The 16,586-nt window shown below is 38.8% G+C and overlaps 2 protein-coding genes across 4 annotated transcripts in view; both read right to left on the reverse strand.

Moving 5' to 3' along the window:
• Positions 1–16,586, reverse strand: part of MACROD2 (mono-ADP ribosylhydrolase 2) — a 1,936,537-nt gene that overhangs the window by 1,114,190 nt on the left and 805,761 nt on the right. The window lies entirely within an intron of this gene.
• LOC112393288 (heterogeneous nuclear ribonucleoprotein A1-like) lies at positions 7,304–9,787 on the reverse strand. Its single transcript, XM_024735440.1, is given in 3 exon segments — positions 7,304–8,099; positions 8,101–8,453; positions 9,764–9,787. Coding segments are annotated over 3 exon segments (1,173 nt in total).

Below are 16,586 nucleotides of genomic sequence, written 5' to 3' on the forward strand. Positions count from 1 at the left end.
ACAGAATCCAGCAACACATTAAAAGGATCATACACCACCATCAGGTGGGGTTTATCCCAGGGATGCAAGCATTCTTCAATATCTGGAAATCAATCAATGTGATACACCATAATAACAAATTGAAGAACAAAAACCATATGATCATCTCAATAGATGCAGAAAAAGCTTCTGACAAAATTCAACACCAATTTATTATAAAACCTCTCCAGAAACTGGGCATAGAAGGAACCTACCTGAACATAATAAAGGCCATATATGACAAACCTACAGCAAACATCATTCTCAATGGTGAAAAACTGAAAGCATTTCCTCTAAGATCAGGAACGAGACAAGGATGTCCACTCTCACCACTATTATTCAACATAGTTTTGGAACTTCTAGCCATGGCAATCAGAGAAGAAAAAGAAATAGAAGGAATACAAATTGGAAAAGAAGACGTAAAACTGTCACTGTTTGCAGATGACATGATACTATACATAGAGAATCCTAAAGATGCCACCAGAAAACTACTAGAGCTAATCAATGAATTTGGTAAAGTTGCAGCATACAAAATTAATGTGTAGAAATCTCTTTCATTCCTGTACACTAATGATGAAAAATCTGAAAGAGAAATTAACGAAACACTCCCATTTACCACTGCAACAAAAAGAATAAAATATCTAGGAATAAACCTACCTGGGGAGACAAAAGACGCGTATGCAGAAAACAATAAGACACTGATGAAAGAAATTAAAGATGACACCAACAGATGGAGAGATATACAACATTCTTGGATTGGAAGAATCAGTATTATGAAAATGACTACACTACCCAAAGCAATCTACAGATTCATGCAATCACTATCAAATTACCAATGGCATTTTTTACAGAACTAGAACAAAAACTGTTAAAATTTGTAGGGAGACACCAAAGACCCTGAATAGCCAAAGCTGTCTTTAGGGCAAAAAACGGAGCTGGAATAATCAGACTCCCTGACTTCAGACAATACTAAAAAGCTACAGTAATTAAGACAATATGGTACTGGCACAAAAACAGAAACATAGATCAATGGAACAGGATAGAAATCCCAGAGATAAACCCACTCACCTATGGTCAACTCATCCAAGACAAAGGAGGTAAGGATATACAGTGGAGAAAAGACAGTCTCTTCAATAAGTGGTGCTGGGAAAACTGGACAGCTACATGTAAAAGAATGAAGTTAGAACACTCCCTAACACCATACACAAAAATAAACTCAAAATGGATTTGAGACCTAAATGTAAGACCAGACACTATAAAACTCTTAGAGGAAAACATAGGCAGAACACTCTTTGATATAAATGACAGCAAAGTCTTTTTTGATCCACCTCCTAGAGTAATGGAAATAAAACCAAAAATAAACAAATGGGACCTAATGAAACTTCAAAGCTTTTGCACAGCAAAGGAAACTAAAAACAAGACAAAAAGACAACTCTCAGAATGGGAGAAAATATTTGCAAATGAATCAATGGACAAAGGATTAATCTCCAAAATATATAAACAGCTCAATATTTACTGTTATTAATAATAAAGAAACAAACAACCCAATCCAAAAATGGGCAGAAGACCTAAATAGACATTTCTCCAAAGAAGACATACAGATGGCCAAGAAGCACATGAAAAGATGCTCAACATCACTAATTATTAGAGAAATGCAAATCAAAACTACAATGAGGTATCACCTCACACCAGTTAGAATGGGCACCATCAGAAAATCTACAAACAACAAGTGCTGGAGAGGATGTGGAGAAAAGGGAACCCTCTTCCACTATTGGTGGGAATGTAAACTGATATAGCCACTATGGAGGGCAGTATGGAGGTTCTTAAAAAAACTAAAAATAGAATTTCCATATGACCCAGCAATCCCACTACTGGGCATATACCCAGAGAACACCATAATTCAAAAAGACACACACACCCCAATGTTCATTGCAGCACTATTTACGATAGCCAGGTCACAGAAGCAACCTAAATGCCCATCGACAGACAAATGGATAAAGAAGAAGTGGTACATATATACAATGGAATATTACTCAGCCATAAAAAGGAACGAAATTGGGTCATTTGTAGAGATGTGGATGGATCTAGAGACTGTCATACAGAGCGAAGCAAGTCAGAAAGAGAGTAACAAATATCGTATATTAACGCATATATATGGAACCTAGAAAAATGGTCCAGATGAACCGGTTTGCAGGGCAGTAATTGAGACACAAATGTAGAGAACAAACATATGGACACCAACGGGGGAAAGTGACGGGGGCTGAGGGTGGTGGTGTGATGAATTGGGAGATTGGGATTGAAATGTATACACTGATGTGTATAAAATGGATGACTAATAAGAACCTGCTGTTTAAATAAATAAATAAAATTAAATTATAAAATTAAAAATAAATTAAAAAAAGAACCTAAATACTTATGAAACAAGGCAATCTTTTCTCAGCTATTAATATTTTTTTAATTTCATCAACTTAAAGGAAAGAATGAGTTTTAATAATCACTTCATAACAGATTTTATAAGTTTTCTTTCTCTCAAAGAGGGCTCACCCCAAATGTCGTGTAAGTTTCAGTCCCCACAAAACCTGAATTCATCCCTGAATTAGATACAGATGTTTATACTTGAGTAACAAACAGGTTTTTTAAACATAACACTGGTAGTGTAAAATATAATCTATTTCATCTCCACTGCATCAAGTGAGAGGATCACCCCAAGATGTGGCACAAATCATTAAACACAAAATGTCCTAAAATAAAAGTAGGCAGTCAATCTAGTCACACTGAGTAAGACGTTTCATGTGTTAAGTCTAGGCCTATCGACTACCAGTGTTCTGTGTGTCATCAGTTAAGTACACCAATACAGTGATATAAAAACTCTCTGGACAGGTACATGTAAAAGTATGAGATTAGATCACTCCCTAACACCATACACAAAAATAAGCTCAAAATGGATTAAAGACCTAAATGTAAGGCCAGATACTATCAAACTCTTAGAGACTCATCACAGGCCATAAAATTAACAAGGCTCCCAGATCCCTATTTCTTGCAAACCAAATTCAAGAATGGGTATTCAACAGCAACCAGTTATTGCCTTTCTCACAGCAGTTTCTAATTTTTCTAATTATGGAACAGCCTGCTCTTTTCATGTAAAGAGTAATCCTACCTATCTGAGCACAGCTTTCTGCTGGTGAAGACAGACGCGCTGGAAAGCCATCTATACGTTCTGCTTGGTGCCCCCCTGCACCCAAAGACAAAAGTTAGGAGGATGATGAGGTTTAAAGTGTCCTTCTGGGGTCACGGACTAGGTTAAAACCAATGGCCGGCAGGAATATTAAGCCCCTAATTCTGACCTCATTACTCCAGGATTCCAACCAAATGAGCAAACTGGCCACCTGGTGCAACACACAACACACCCAGAACCGACTGAAATACACTCTGAGGGATGAGTATGCAGGGTCCATTTAACGATAGTGGTGCTTACTGGTTCCTTTTACATTTTTCTCATTGCTTATTTAACGCTTGTCATTTCTTCCACTTCAGCAACCCCCCCAAAAATTATTGGCTTTCATTGCTCCGTATGGATGTCTGATAAAATCATATAAGCACATACTTGGCCACCAACATAGTGCTTCTAGAACTTGCTTCTCAGACACTCGCAAACCATGGTAACTCCATCAATGTCCTATGGTCATTTTTTAAGGTATTTAGTAATGCAAAATTTAAAAATAGAGAAAAAGTATTGCTGGAAAACTGAAGGTGAGCTAAGACATGGGTCGAGACAGCAAATAATAGCATGCCCTCTCCATTTCTCTTTATTGCTTTCCTTCATGTTCTTTTTCCCCCCTCCTTGCTTTGACTCTATATAGCTCCATCTTCTGCCTCCAAACTCCACCCTGTTTTGAAAATGTCTATGAGAATCATCATTTAGACAAGCAGACGGTTCTCACTGAGCCACAAAAGCACTTCTAGTCAACACGGCCAGAATTCCAGAGGCACCTAAAGCCCCCAACTCTCTACCAGAGCATTCGGTCACTAAAAAACAGTTTTGCCTGTCCTCTCCAATCTCACTTCCTCTGGCCTCATTCAGGCCATGATTTCTTACTTGGTCTGTCACTTTATATTCCAAACTGGTCTCTGCCCAGCTCACCTTTACACTTACACACACACACACACACACACACACACACACACACACACAGCTACTTCAGTCAGAATAATCTCTGTAAAAGACTAAAACATTCAAGCCGCTTCCTGCTTAAATCACTATAGTAACCATAGCCCACCATTATCTATACAATAAGACCCAGGAATCTGGATGTGGCATGTTAGTCCTTCCAGGGCCAGGCCCCGCCTCCCTCTCTAGGCACATCTCACAGCTCCCAGCACTCCCACGTTAGCCATACCCTCATGTGATTAACTAACCACACACTTTGGTTCATACTCCTGAGTATTTCTTTAGGTTTTTTTTTCTCAGCTACATGGATAATTCTCACCCATCTTTCAAGACTCGGCTCTAGAACCATCTGAGATGCCCCAGGTTGGTCTAACTGCCTGTCATCTGGATCCTCACAACCTGTCATTCATTTCTCCACTGTACCTATATTCATCAGACTATAATGAAATGCTACTTTTGTTTCTTGCTTCCCCAGAGAGATTGAGTTTCTTGAGGGCAGGAACCTCTTTTATCCGTGCTGTAGACCTTGAGCTAAAGCAGGGCCTCACACAGAATACCTAGGGATAAGTTTGTTGAATAGAACAGAATAGAATTAAACTTGGCCCATGTGAGGACATGGGTAGCTTCCCAACCAAGGGCATTATTAATACTAAGCAGTGAAAGAAAATTTCTTCACAAACTTTGCCTCCAGGTGGACAAGTATTTCTCATTGCTTTCCCTAGTCTTGTACCCCAGATCAGGTGGACACATGGGGGTGCAGGGGTCCTGTGACACAGTACTGAAATGTGATCTCTGGCTGGCAACTACAGAGTGGGAGGTCTGCTACAGAGCCATCTCCAGGGCATGCTCCCATATCTAATGTTGCCATAGGCTCTCCCAGAGAAGGATGCTACATGGGCTTGCAAATGTGCAAAGGTGACAAAGCTATAGGTCCCCCTTCCCATCTTCTACCAAACTACTTGAAAGAGTGATGCACTTTTACATCTCTGTTTTTACCTTTTACTCCTTCCTGTGCCCACTGCAATTTTTCCCCCTCCCATTGCAATTTTTGCCTCACCACAACTCTAAGGAAGCTGTTTTCCCTACAGTTACAGTGAGCTCCCAAATCAAAATGGCTATCGATGTCTTTTTCATCCCTACATATCTCTTTGTCTCCAAAGCTGACTACTTTATGCCTCCATGATAACATTTACTACATTCTACCTTTTAACTGTGCACATCTTTGCATACATGACCCTCAAGCCATCTTAGTGAAGGGCAAGCAGATTTTCACATTCATCTCAGTACCCCTATAACTCCTATGACAGCATCATATTTCACATGTGAAACACAAATCAATGTTTGTTGACTCAAATTAACCCTAGAATAGTTTATCCAAAGATGAAATTGTGTCCCTCCATGGAAACCATCTACCAAGAAGTCACAACTTTAATAAGCTGACCTGTAAATGGGATGAGGGAAGAGTAAATAGAATTTGGTAAAATCCCCCTGTTGCTCTTCAAACTGTCATTATATTCCACTGTAATTATTCTGTGCTGGGGACCAAAGTTCATTAGCAACTAAACCAATTCCATCTCCCTAGGGGCTACAAATTCAAGGGGAAGGTAAATTTGTAATCTGGTGTCCAGCCTCCAGTTTAGGTGGCTCTCCAGGGAGAATGAAATCAAAATGTCCAAGTCCCAAAACTAAAAAAGTCACCTGCATAAGCTTAAAAAAAATCATAAATAAAATGAGCAGTCCCTTTTAATTCTTTGTCTCAATAACAACTTAGTTCTTTGTGTTGCTCCCAAAGACACCACCACTTCTTTTCCTAGACAGAAAGCTTTTTGTAAATTAATATGAGACCTCATTTTCCAATATCATGAGTTTATGTATATGTATATAGACCTAATTCCAACTAAAACGTACTATGCTGTGTATAGTAATCTCTTCAGTAATTGGAATTATTTAGAGGTTCCAGCTGCATCTAAACCAGGATATTCTAAAACCTGCCCATCAGCTTGTGATGCCCTGGATTACCTCACGTCTCCATCAAGAAGAGAACTAAATAGCTCCTAAAATGACATTAGGATGTGAATTAAACACTCCAGTTAACACACACCTGATACAACAGTGGCAAACAAAACGCAAATACTTAACGCTGGCTGCACGCTGAATCTTTCCTCACCTGAAGGAAGTCTACATGTGTATATTTCCCCATGAGTTAAACCTGTGAAGTTCTGATATTCGCTGAGTGAATAGATAAATTGGCCCTGTGCCAGTCCAAATGATTTGCATTTTTCCATTCCAAACTCTATTTGCATATCTTCAATAGCATTCTTCAGAATGTTTCATACTATATTAGGCTGGGTTTTAGAACTGTCATAGAGCTTCAAATCAGCCATGTACTGCAGGCATGAGATGTTCACCTTCCCATCTTTGGGCTCTTTTGTTTTCTCATGTAATGAATTGCAAACAGAATTGTAATATCTTAGATGTCTAGAAATTCTCTGTATTTTTAAACTATGGCTCTCTTTCCCATGTGCTTTTTACCATATTAGTGATATTTCATTTAGTCGCTGTGATCTGTAAAAAACCTAAATTTTGAGAATCCAACATAGAAGCATACATAATCTTTAGCAGAACTTGGGTTGGGCTCTTGAAGTAATAGATCTCTCCAGGATTCAGAAAATATTCCTTTTCTTTGATTTTCTTGCATCCAGATTTGCTGTGATGAGACACAAATGCCAGAGGAGGGGGTCAGGAGCCTGTTTTTATGGGCAATGGGATGCTGGCTGCTGTCATCTTCCCTTGCTTTTATTTATTTATTTATTTATTTTTAAAAAAGACACATTTATTCAGCGTCATGATCAGACTAGTACATTTAGCAATCAACAGCACGGGTGCAAACAACAAAAAAAAATCTACATTAAAACCCTTTGTTGGAATGCTTTACACTTTCCACAGAACAGAAACTAACATAACCTGTTATACAATTAGTCACTAATACAGTCCTTGAGGTTTTTTTGCCCATACACACGAGTATTGTCTAAAACATGTCTTCTTTGTAGAAGCTAGGTCCTGCCACCACTGTGCTTGGCTGAGTTCACAAATCTGTTGTAACCTGTAGCTTCCCTGTCACTTCTCTGGCTCTCCTCTCCTGCTAAGCTTTGTTTCCTGGCAGTAATCAAAACCTCTGCCACTGCCATAGCTACTGCTGCTGCTGGAACCACCACAGCCACCTTGGTTTCGGGGTGTGGCAAAGTATTGGCCTCCACCACCACAGGGGCCAGAACTTCTGCCTCCAAAGTTTCCTCCTTTCATGGGTCCAAAATTTGAAGATTGATTGTTGTAACTGCCAAAATCATTGTAGCTTCCACCACCTCCAAAATTGCTTCCACTACCACCGCCAAAGCCGCCTTCGCCTCCTCCGTTGTTATAGCTGTCACTCCCGCCATAGCCACTGCCTTGGTTTCCATAACCCTGTCCATCACTTCCATAGCCTCTGCTTCCTCCAGAGTAACCAGGGCCGCCTCCTCCATAACCACCATCATCACCAACGCCATTATAGCCATCCCCACTACCACCATATCCACCACCACCACAGCTGCCACCCAAGCCACCTCAACCACTGAAGTTTCCTCCATGACCAAAGTTGTCATTCCCACCAAAACCACCTCCACGACCACCACCAAAGTTTCCAAAACCACTTCGACCCCTCTGGCTGGATGAAGCACCAGCCATCTCTTGCTTAGATAGGGCTTTCCTTACTTCACAGTTGTGGCCATTCACAGTGTGGCGTTTCTGAATGACAATCTTGTCTACGGAGTCATGGTCATCAAAGGTTACGAAAGCAAAGCCTCTCTTTTTGCCACTGCCTCGATCAGTCATGATTTCAATCACTTCAATTTTCCCATACTGTTCAAAATAATCTTAGGTGATGTTCTTCAGTGTCTTCTTTAATGCCACCAACAAAAATCTTTTTCACAGTTAAGTGGGCACCAGGTCTTTGAGAATCTTCTCTTGAGACGGCCCTCTTTGGTTCCACAACTCTTCCATTCACCTTGTGTGGCCTTGCCTTCATGGCCGCATCCACCTCCTCCACAGTGGCATACGTGACAACCCCGAAGCCTCTGGAGCGATTGGTGTTTGGATCCCTCATCACCACACAATCTGTGAGCGTTCCCCACTGCTCAAAATGGCTCCTCAGACTCTCATCGGTTGTTTCAAAGCTCAAACCTCCTATGAAGAGCTTCTGCAGCTGTTCGGGCTCTTTGGGTGACTCTGACTTAAGACATGACGGCAGTGGTGGGGGGTGGGAGGAGAGTCAAAGATGCTTGCTTGGCGGCGTCCACGAGCAGAAAGTTCCCTTGCTTTTAGATGAGTGTTACTACCTGTCAAGGGAGGGCTTGAGCAAGGACATCAAATAATGCCTGGTGGGTGCACAATTGGCTCCATAACACCTGTGGCATGCCAAAGTTAGAGTTGCAACATCAACACATCTTTAATCGAAGATGACAATTTATCCATTAGAAAATATTTTCACACTCTATTGGTAAAACAATGGTGAGGTCAGGAGTAAGACCTGAATAAAGTTGGAGGAATGAAATGTAGATGACGAGGATGATCAGCCAGGAAGGAAAAGGTAGAAAAAGGTTGAATCCAAGTAAAAAGGGCATCAGGACGGATAAAGAGAAGACCGTATTTCATCAACTCAAAGATGGCAATGTCATCCCACCTTAACATCTGTGTAATTGGAAGCTGAAGATAGGCTAGGATTTTGTAGGTCTGTCCAAGTGGTCACAGCACCTAACTGTGGCAAAGAGGGCTGACCAGGCCAGAGTGGCAAATATGTTTTTTCACCTGTCAACTCTGGTCAACAGGTAGAGGCTGCCTGGATCATAGTTTTGAGAAGAATTCTGAGGCTGTGTCTTAGTGAAGAGTGTTGGTTCCATGAAGAAAAAGGCTGTGATTGATGAGTGATGTCTGCCTGAGAAGAAGAAATATTTACAGGATTACCATGAATTTGCCATCCCTAGCCCAGGCTGTCCAGATTAAGTGGGACAACTTTAGGTAGATAATTCTCCCCAGAGGTAAAGGGTTTGATTGCCTCAGTCTGAAACTCTTGCTATGTAATCTTCTCATAGAATTACTAAGCATGAATTTCAAAAGAGGGGATTGTCAGCTTACCAAGAAATTCTACTCTGAAGATAAACGGACAACTTTTTCTCGCATTTTTACTCTCTCCATTATATAGACTATGAAGATGCCTTGAGAAGTTCTAAGAGGAGAAAAATGTTAGTCATTCCTATGCAGTAGCTAGGGAGAAGGTTTTATAAATCGGCTAGAATATATGGGTGGAAGCGTGTGTAAGTTCTTTGTCCAAGCCCTAGAAAGTCCATTAAGTGAAAATGAAAACAAAGTTAGGTAATAAACCTTAAAGGAGCATTGTTTTTACATCAGTAGTAGCCTTATTAAAATATACATCAATTTTAATTTTGCTTCAGTTAGAAAAGGCAAAAGCCCTTGTCTCATATATGCCTAGTGGGGTATAAGACCACCCCTCATCAGCAATTGTCAAATCATTTGTTTAAATACCGTTTCTCCACATTCAACTCCCATCTTCCTGCATAAGAATAACATTTCCGGGCTTCCCTGGTGGCGCAGTGGTTGAGAGTCCGCCTGCCAATACAGGGGACATGGGTTATCCTGAGAATAGCATTTAGTGATATATGCCCCTAAGAGAGCCACGGAGCCCCTGGAGCTCATTAATCCCGCCACCTTTTGTGAGATGCGGGCCTGAAATGGTTGGAGTTCACTTTAAACCGGACTGAATTCCAAAGCAAAGGGCTCTGAGGTGGCAAACAGCTCATTAATTCAGAGTGTAATTCAGTGGCAGAAGAATTGTTTTAAACGCACAATCTAAAACTATTTAAATTCACATTATAATTATAAACAAAAAGTATGCACTTCAAATTTTAAATCTGGATATGTAATCTACCGATAAAACTAATGAACAGAAATTTTAAAAAAGAGGGGACTGTCATCTTACCAAGAAATGCTAATCAGCCTGCTTTTTGAAGTGTGCCTCATTTGCATCACAAGCATTATTATGAAAATTCAACATTATGCTTCTGTATATTGCATTGTACTGCTCTGCTGAACATCAAAAAAAGCAGGCAACACTTCCTCAACGTGAATAAAAATGTAATAAAAAATCATGATCAAAGATAACTTCAATTCTCTGTTAATTTTACCTAATTCCACTCCTGGGATAAGAAGTCCTATTCATAAGTTTTCTTTCCTGTAACAAATTCTCCAGCAACCTTATGGTCCCTAGATATATTCCCAAATGTAATGCATGCATAAATAAACATGAACCAAATTTGCATAGCCTCTACCATAAATATGGCAGCACGTTCATAAACTCAGAGTTCACTGCGAGGAAAACTCATTACACTCCCATTAGAACATGGCAATTAAGTTTTTAAAATTAATGTTACAGAAGTAGTTTTACTCTTTTTTTAAAAGTAACCAATAACAAATGATTCACCAGTGCTTTCTTTGTATATTTCTTTTGTCTAAAAATTAAAAAATAATTTTGCTTTCAGCATTGTGCATGGTGAAAAATTATAAATATTGTCTAATGCATCTGGGATTATATACCAGTTTCTTTATTTTCTATAAATTTAAAGCATTATTTTCCTAAAAAACTGAGATAAGAAAATCAAGCATGGAAAGTTTTAATCATCGCTGTTAATTATTTTAGCTGAAGAATATGCCAAATGGTAATAAACACCTTATAAACTGAAATTAAATTTAATTAAAAATTTGAATGCTGAAAAATTACCTGTTGAAAGGTGATGTGCAATTTGTTTTCCCCAGAAAGTGTAAAGTATATACACTAAGACAACAGGTACTTAGTATTTTTTAAAAGTTAACATTTAAAGCCATTTTTTCCATAAATTGATTTTATCCACAAAACTCTTGTATATTTGTAATTAGAAGTCTAATGATATTACTTTATATTTTGACTACATCAAAAATATTTTGTGGCACTTCCTACTTGAAATAAATATCAGCCATAGACCACTTACATGTATTAAGAGAAAAAAAAAAAAACACAAGTGTAAGAGCAAGGCTTAGACTGAGAAAAACAAAAACTGTTTCAGTAATAACCACTGCTGTGAAATTCTCAGGTCCTCAGTCAGTTACTGGGTGACAAGTGTCTCTGCTTTTATTATTCCTGAAAAAGGCCATTTGAGGGGAAGGAGCATTTAATAGCCCAAAAGTCAACCAAATCTTACTGATCGTGACTCATTTCTATAGCAAACCTCTATTACTTCTCTGACAGATCAAATTAAATTATGCTTGGGGAAGGGATGGGACACTCCTCTTGGTTGAAGCAATGCTGTAATTTTTATTCCTGCTGAGTAAATAGCCTCAAGTCAAACTACTTGCCCTGACTAATGATCAAACATATCCCAGAATTCTGTACAAGAAATGCATTCGTCTCTCCTTTGAAGTGCATTGCTGGGAGAGTAATTGGGTTTGCTGGAGATTTTCCTTAGAAGTGCAAAATAAATTTCTTGGCTAAGCATATAATCAAGCTACCGATTTTCTTTTTTTATTAAGTATCTTCTTGTAAGAGGGTGGACACTGAATAAACATGTGCCTCAAAGGAATGTCAGAATGATACGCTACTGTCTCTTTGCTGACAGGAAAATTCTCAGCGGTGTTAGGTTAAAAAATTCCATCAGAAGAAGCATTTCATTCAGTCATACAATCCCCTCTAGAAATACAAATGTGCCTCCTATATATTAATAACATTATAACTAGGCAGTCAGGAATATACAAAGATGAATATGGCATAGAAACCGTCCTAAAAGAACTTACGAACTAGCAGGATAGGTATTATAGAAATAATGTTTTTTTAAACTATACAAGAATAACCATCAAGTCAGGATGTGACAAGGCTATCTTAAGAATGCCACAAAATAAATGCCACAGGGCATCTCATGAGGAAGAGTTTACTTTTGGTGAAGATGGTTAACACAGGCTGTTTGATGATCATTACTATTATGTGAGCTAGGTATGCAAGAATGGATAGGATTTCAACAGGTAGGTGGTGGCTGGGGAGGCTTTTTAGGCCAGGGACAAAGGCAGCGAGGTAGGCGCTGTCTAGGAATGGAGAATAGTTCAAAATGACCGAAATACTAGAGAGAGAAGATAGAAGATAAGTTTAAGGAGGCAGACATAGCCAGAACATGCAAAACTTGAATGCAGATATCATTCATGGGGAGTGCATTGGGAGCTTCAGAAGTCCCTTCTTCTTCTGTTGATATTCCAGAAGAAGATATCCAACTGTCCTTTTGACAGTTAGTTGTCTTGGGCTGACTTTAAACACAGTAATCATAAGGACCGGTTTGCCTGGGAATGTCTGTTAATACTTCTCTTCTTGAGAAAAAGGTGTATCCCTTTCGTCTGGACGTATATACATTTAGACTAAAGTGGGAAAAAAAAAAAATGGAAACAGGATCTAGTCAGCACAGTTAGTGTCCTGAGGAGCTGTCCTTCAATCAACCTTTCTGAGCCAGACCTTTTCCTCCCAGACAACTGAGATTTTGGAGAAAAATACATTATACTACCACGAAAAGAGTATGGAGTATCGAGAGCCTCAGACCATGGCAGGAGTGCCATTTTTAGCTCCCAGTGCCAGAACAACTCATAATCAAAGTGAGTGAACCATGAAGAAGAAAGCTAGGATGGTCTCAGAATTAGCACTGTGGTCTCCATGCAGTGGAGGAAGTATAAGAGGTAAAGTGAGTGCCCGGGGGTGGGATAGCTTAGTGATGTGGCAGTGGTGGCCTTGGTAGTACCTGTAGCCCTACATAATCATGGAGTGCCTGGGGTTTGAAGACTGCGTGCGGCTGAAAGCATCGAAACATAGTGCTATAGGTTACGACTGACAGAAAGACAACTACCAGGGAGAATGGGAGAGAATATGTACAGACCAGAATACGCATAAAGAGTCCAGTAAAGGAGTTAACGAGAATGAGAAAATAAGAGCCAGCCCAGGCTAAACAGAAGAACCTGATTGGTAGCCCCTTTGAAATATTCTGAAGAGAACAAAAAGAGAAAGAAAAGAGGTGAAACATGGCTAGACCATATTTACCAATTGCCTTTGTCTAAAGGATATGCTAAGCAAATCTAAACACCTGTAGCAGACTTAAAGAGTGTGTCTAGATTAGTTCTGGGTCTACCAACAGGACAGATTTAATACACCTGCCTTGCCCAAACTGTGGAAAAGGAGAAAGGAAAGAAAGAAGTTACATCAATGATCTACAATGTGTGTGTGTGTGCGCGTGTATTCTTTTAGTAAAATGTATTTTGAGCATATCCTAATATATGTATATTTATTCATCAATTATATCTATGTACTAATACATTAGTAAATTATATATGTTATGAAATATACACAGACATACAAATTTAGAAGGATGAGAAAAATAATTTAAAGAGAAGTTCTAATATTTCCTTTAGAGGCCAATAAGTTAGGCAATTGCTTTCTCTCCTAACCATAAGGCAATGAGCTTCGATTTTTATATTCTGTAGGCAGTAAAAAAACAAGGAAAGTTTAGAACATGATATGAGATGATCAGATCGTTGTTTTAGGAAAATTTAGCAAGGAGATCAGAGTTGGGATGGTAAAAGGGGAGCTAAGACTGGTAGACCAGAAGCCAGAGAGAAGGCCACATTGACAGTCATGGTATGAAATGATAAAGGCCTGGATTTATGTGTTGATGGTACAAATGGAGAGAGGTGGGCACACACACCCTGGCCATTGAATTTTACAGGAAACAACCACACAGGTGCCCTCCCGTGAAGACAGGCAATGCAGCCCAAATTTGGCTGCAGACATATCTCCTGGAGTTCATCTCCTCTCATCATCTGCTCTGATTGGATGTTGAACTCCTGCTTCACTGAAGAGACGTTAACATATTATAGATAACATTTCAAGTGATAACGATTTCTTGTTTCTGAGAGAAATGATTAATCCAAAACCAAAATAATTTCTGGAGATAGAAAAAGATCAATTTGGAGAGCCAAAGTGTTTCCAAAATGTCTCAAGAATTGTAGGGTGTCATTTTCTATTTTAATTGCATACAAATATCTGGTCTGATTCTAAAAATCTGTCAATGCCATCTTTAAAGCTACTATATCTGCCTTGGTAGTAAAGCATTACAAAGAATAACAACATAGTTTAATTAATTTTAAAAAAGAATAAAAACACACATTTTATACTTTCCTAGGTGTATTGTAAACGAACAAAAAAGAATACCACCAAATCGAAAAGAAAAAAACAAAGACAGGTCTCAATTTTAAGAAGATACTTGTAAACGCGAGTGTTTCAGTGAAATGCCCAGAGCTCATGATCCCTGCTCTGCGGCGATTATAAGAAAGGTACTTATCAAAAGAAAACTAATAGAATGTCTTAATGTCTAGGGGGAAAAATGACATCATTTCTATTCTGTAAAACTCCACCCAGGGGATATATGTATACATATAGCTGATTCACTTTGTTATATAGCAGAAACTAACACAACACTGTAAAGCAATTATACTCCAATAAAGATGGTAAAAAAAAAAAAAAAAACTCCACCCAAAGGGAAAGTCTTAAAATCAACCTTGGTGTAAGTAATACCAAGATCATAGAATATTTCTTGATTGCCTAGAAGATGCAATTTCTTTCATGGTGTTTTACTATAAGTGGCAGGTAATAAGACAAAATTCAAGTTTACTTATAATCATTCCATTTCAACTTTCATTTATTACATTGTATTACAGTAACTGCTTTGATGAGGAATGGTAGAGCTGAAATTCAATAGAACATCAAGATATTTCTATCTGATCACCTAAGAAAGCTGTATTATACTGTCAGTCAAATATATTATATGTGGCAAGGGCTGCCTTTTTTTTTTTTTTTTCTGTGGTACGCGGGCCTCTCACTGTTGTGGCCTCTCCCGTTGCAGAGCACGGACTCCGGACACGCAGGCTCAGTGGCCATGGCTCACAGGCCCAGCCGCTCCGCGGCATGTGGGATCTTCCCGGACCGGGGCACGAACCTGTGTCCCCTGCATCAGCAGGCGGACTCTCAACCACTGCACCACCAGGGAAGCCCAGGGCTGCCTTTGTTTTTGTTTCTTTTCATGACAGTGAAGATGGTAGGGGTTTCCCTTTGCCCTCACATCAGTGGAAAGTTCCCATTAGAAAACATTACAAAGAAATTAGTTCATTCACTCAGTCTACATTAATAAGGGAATTTCTCAACCAAAACCTCTGGTTTGATTGTTAGAGGAGGTCTCAAAGGAATGCCTATATAATTTCTTCATTATCTATGTGATAAAGTTATCCTATAGAAAATTGGTCATTTAGCTATAACCAATTCTCTGTTTTCACAGTTGTTTTGATGTCTGGAGATTTCAACGGAAATATTTCTAATATTGGTCAAAGGAAAATATTTAGAGTATAAACAGTAGAGAAAACAAAATTAAACTAATATTTGTTAAATATTTTTGAAAACATTTAGAGTCATTCATGGTTTTGGCCTAAAATTTACAAGTGAATTTTTTGAAATAATATCACAAGATTTTATTTCATGCTGTAAAAGAAGTGAAACACCATTACGGAACAACTGACGAAGACAAATCACCCTGACTTATTTCAAAGTGCAGTGTCGTTGCACGAGCCTTGCACTCTTTAAGCTGCGTTCCTTTCTTCATTCTGAAACCTATCAGAATCATGATAAAATAGTATGGGAAAACCTGTGACGAGCTCTTACATAAAAGCGAAAACTAGAGTTAAGTGAAAAAGGTTTCTTAAGCTTCCAAAATGACCTTCCTTTGAAAGAACCTGTCAACCTTTCCAGTGACGGAACATCAATATTTTTAGGGCCGGTTTAACTCAATCTTCCTTTCTTTCTTTTAGTTTTAACGTATGTAGTTCTGCCTGATAAGAGAACTGACTACAGGCCTCCCCAGTCTCCCTGGACAGAAATAAGTACACAGAGAGGAAACCTCCAGGAAAAAAAAAAAAAAAAAAAAAAAAAAAGAATGGTAGGGAGTTAAGTATAAAGCTTCGTCATTTCAGGAAACTTGTTTGAAATGGAGATTCTAAGAGACATTTTATATCCCATTTTCCTCAAATCATGAGCCCTCCAGAAGCAGGTAGAGGGATGAGTAACAGACATTCCTGAGAAGAAATAGGGAGGGAAGACACATTTTCACTATCCCCTTCAATCTGAGAAACAGAGAACACGGGATGTGTGGTAGTTTGGAGATTCATCAATTGGATATTGAAAATTTCTGATAAACCCTTATCACAATTTTAGAAAATTGCTTATAGCTATAATCAAAACTCA

This window comes from Neophocaena asiaeorientalis, unplaced genomic scaffold (assembly GCF_003031525.2).
Source record: "Neophocaena asiaeorientalis asiaeorientalis breed wild unplaced genomic scaffold, Neophocaena_asiaeorientalis_V1.1 scaffold64, whole genome shotgun sequence".
NCBI lineage: Eukaryota > Metazoa > Chordata > Mammalia > Artiodactyla > Phocoenidae > Neophocaena > Neophocaena asiaeorientalis.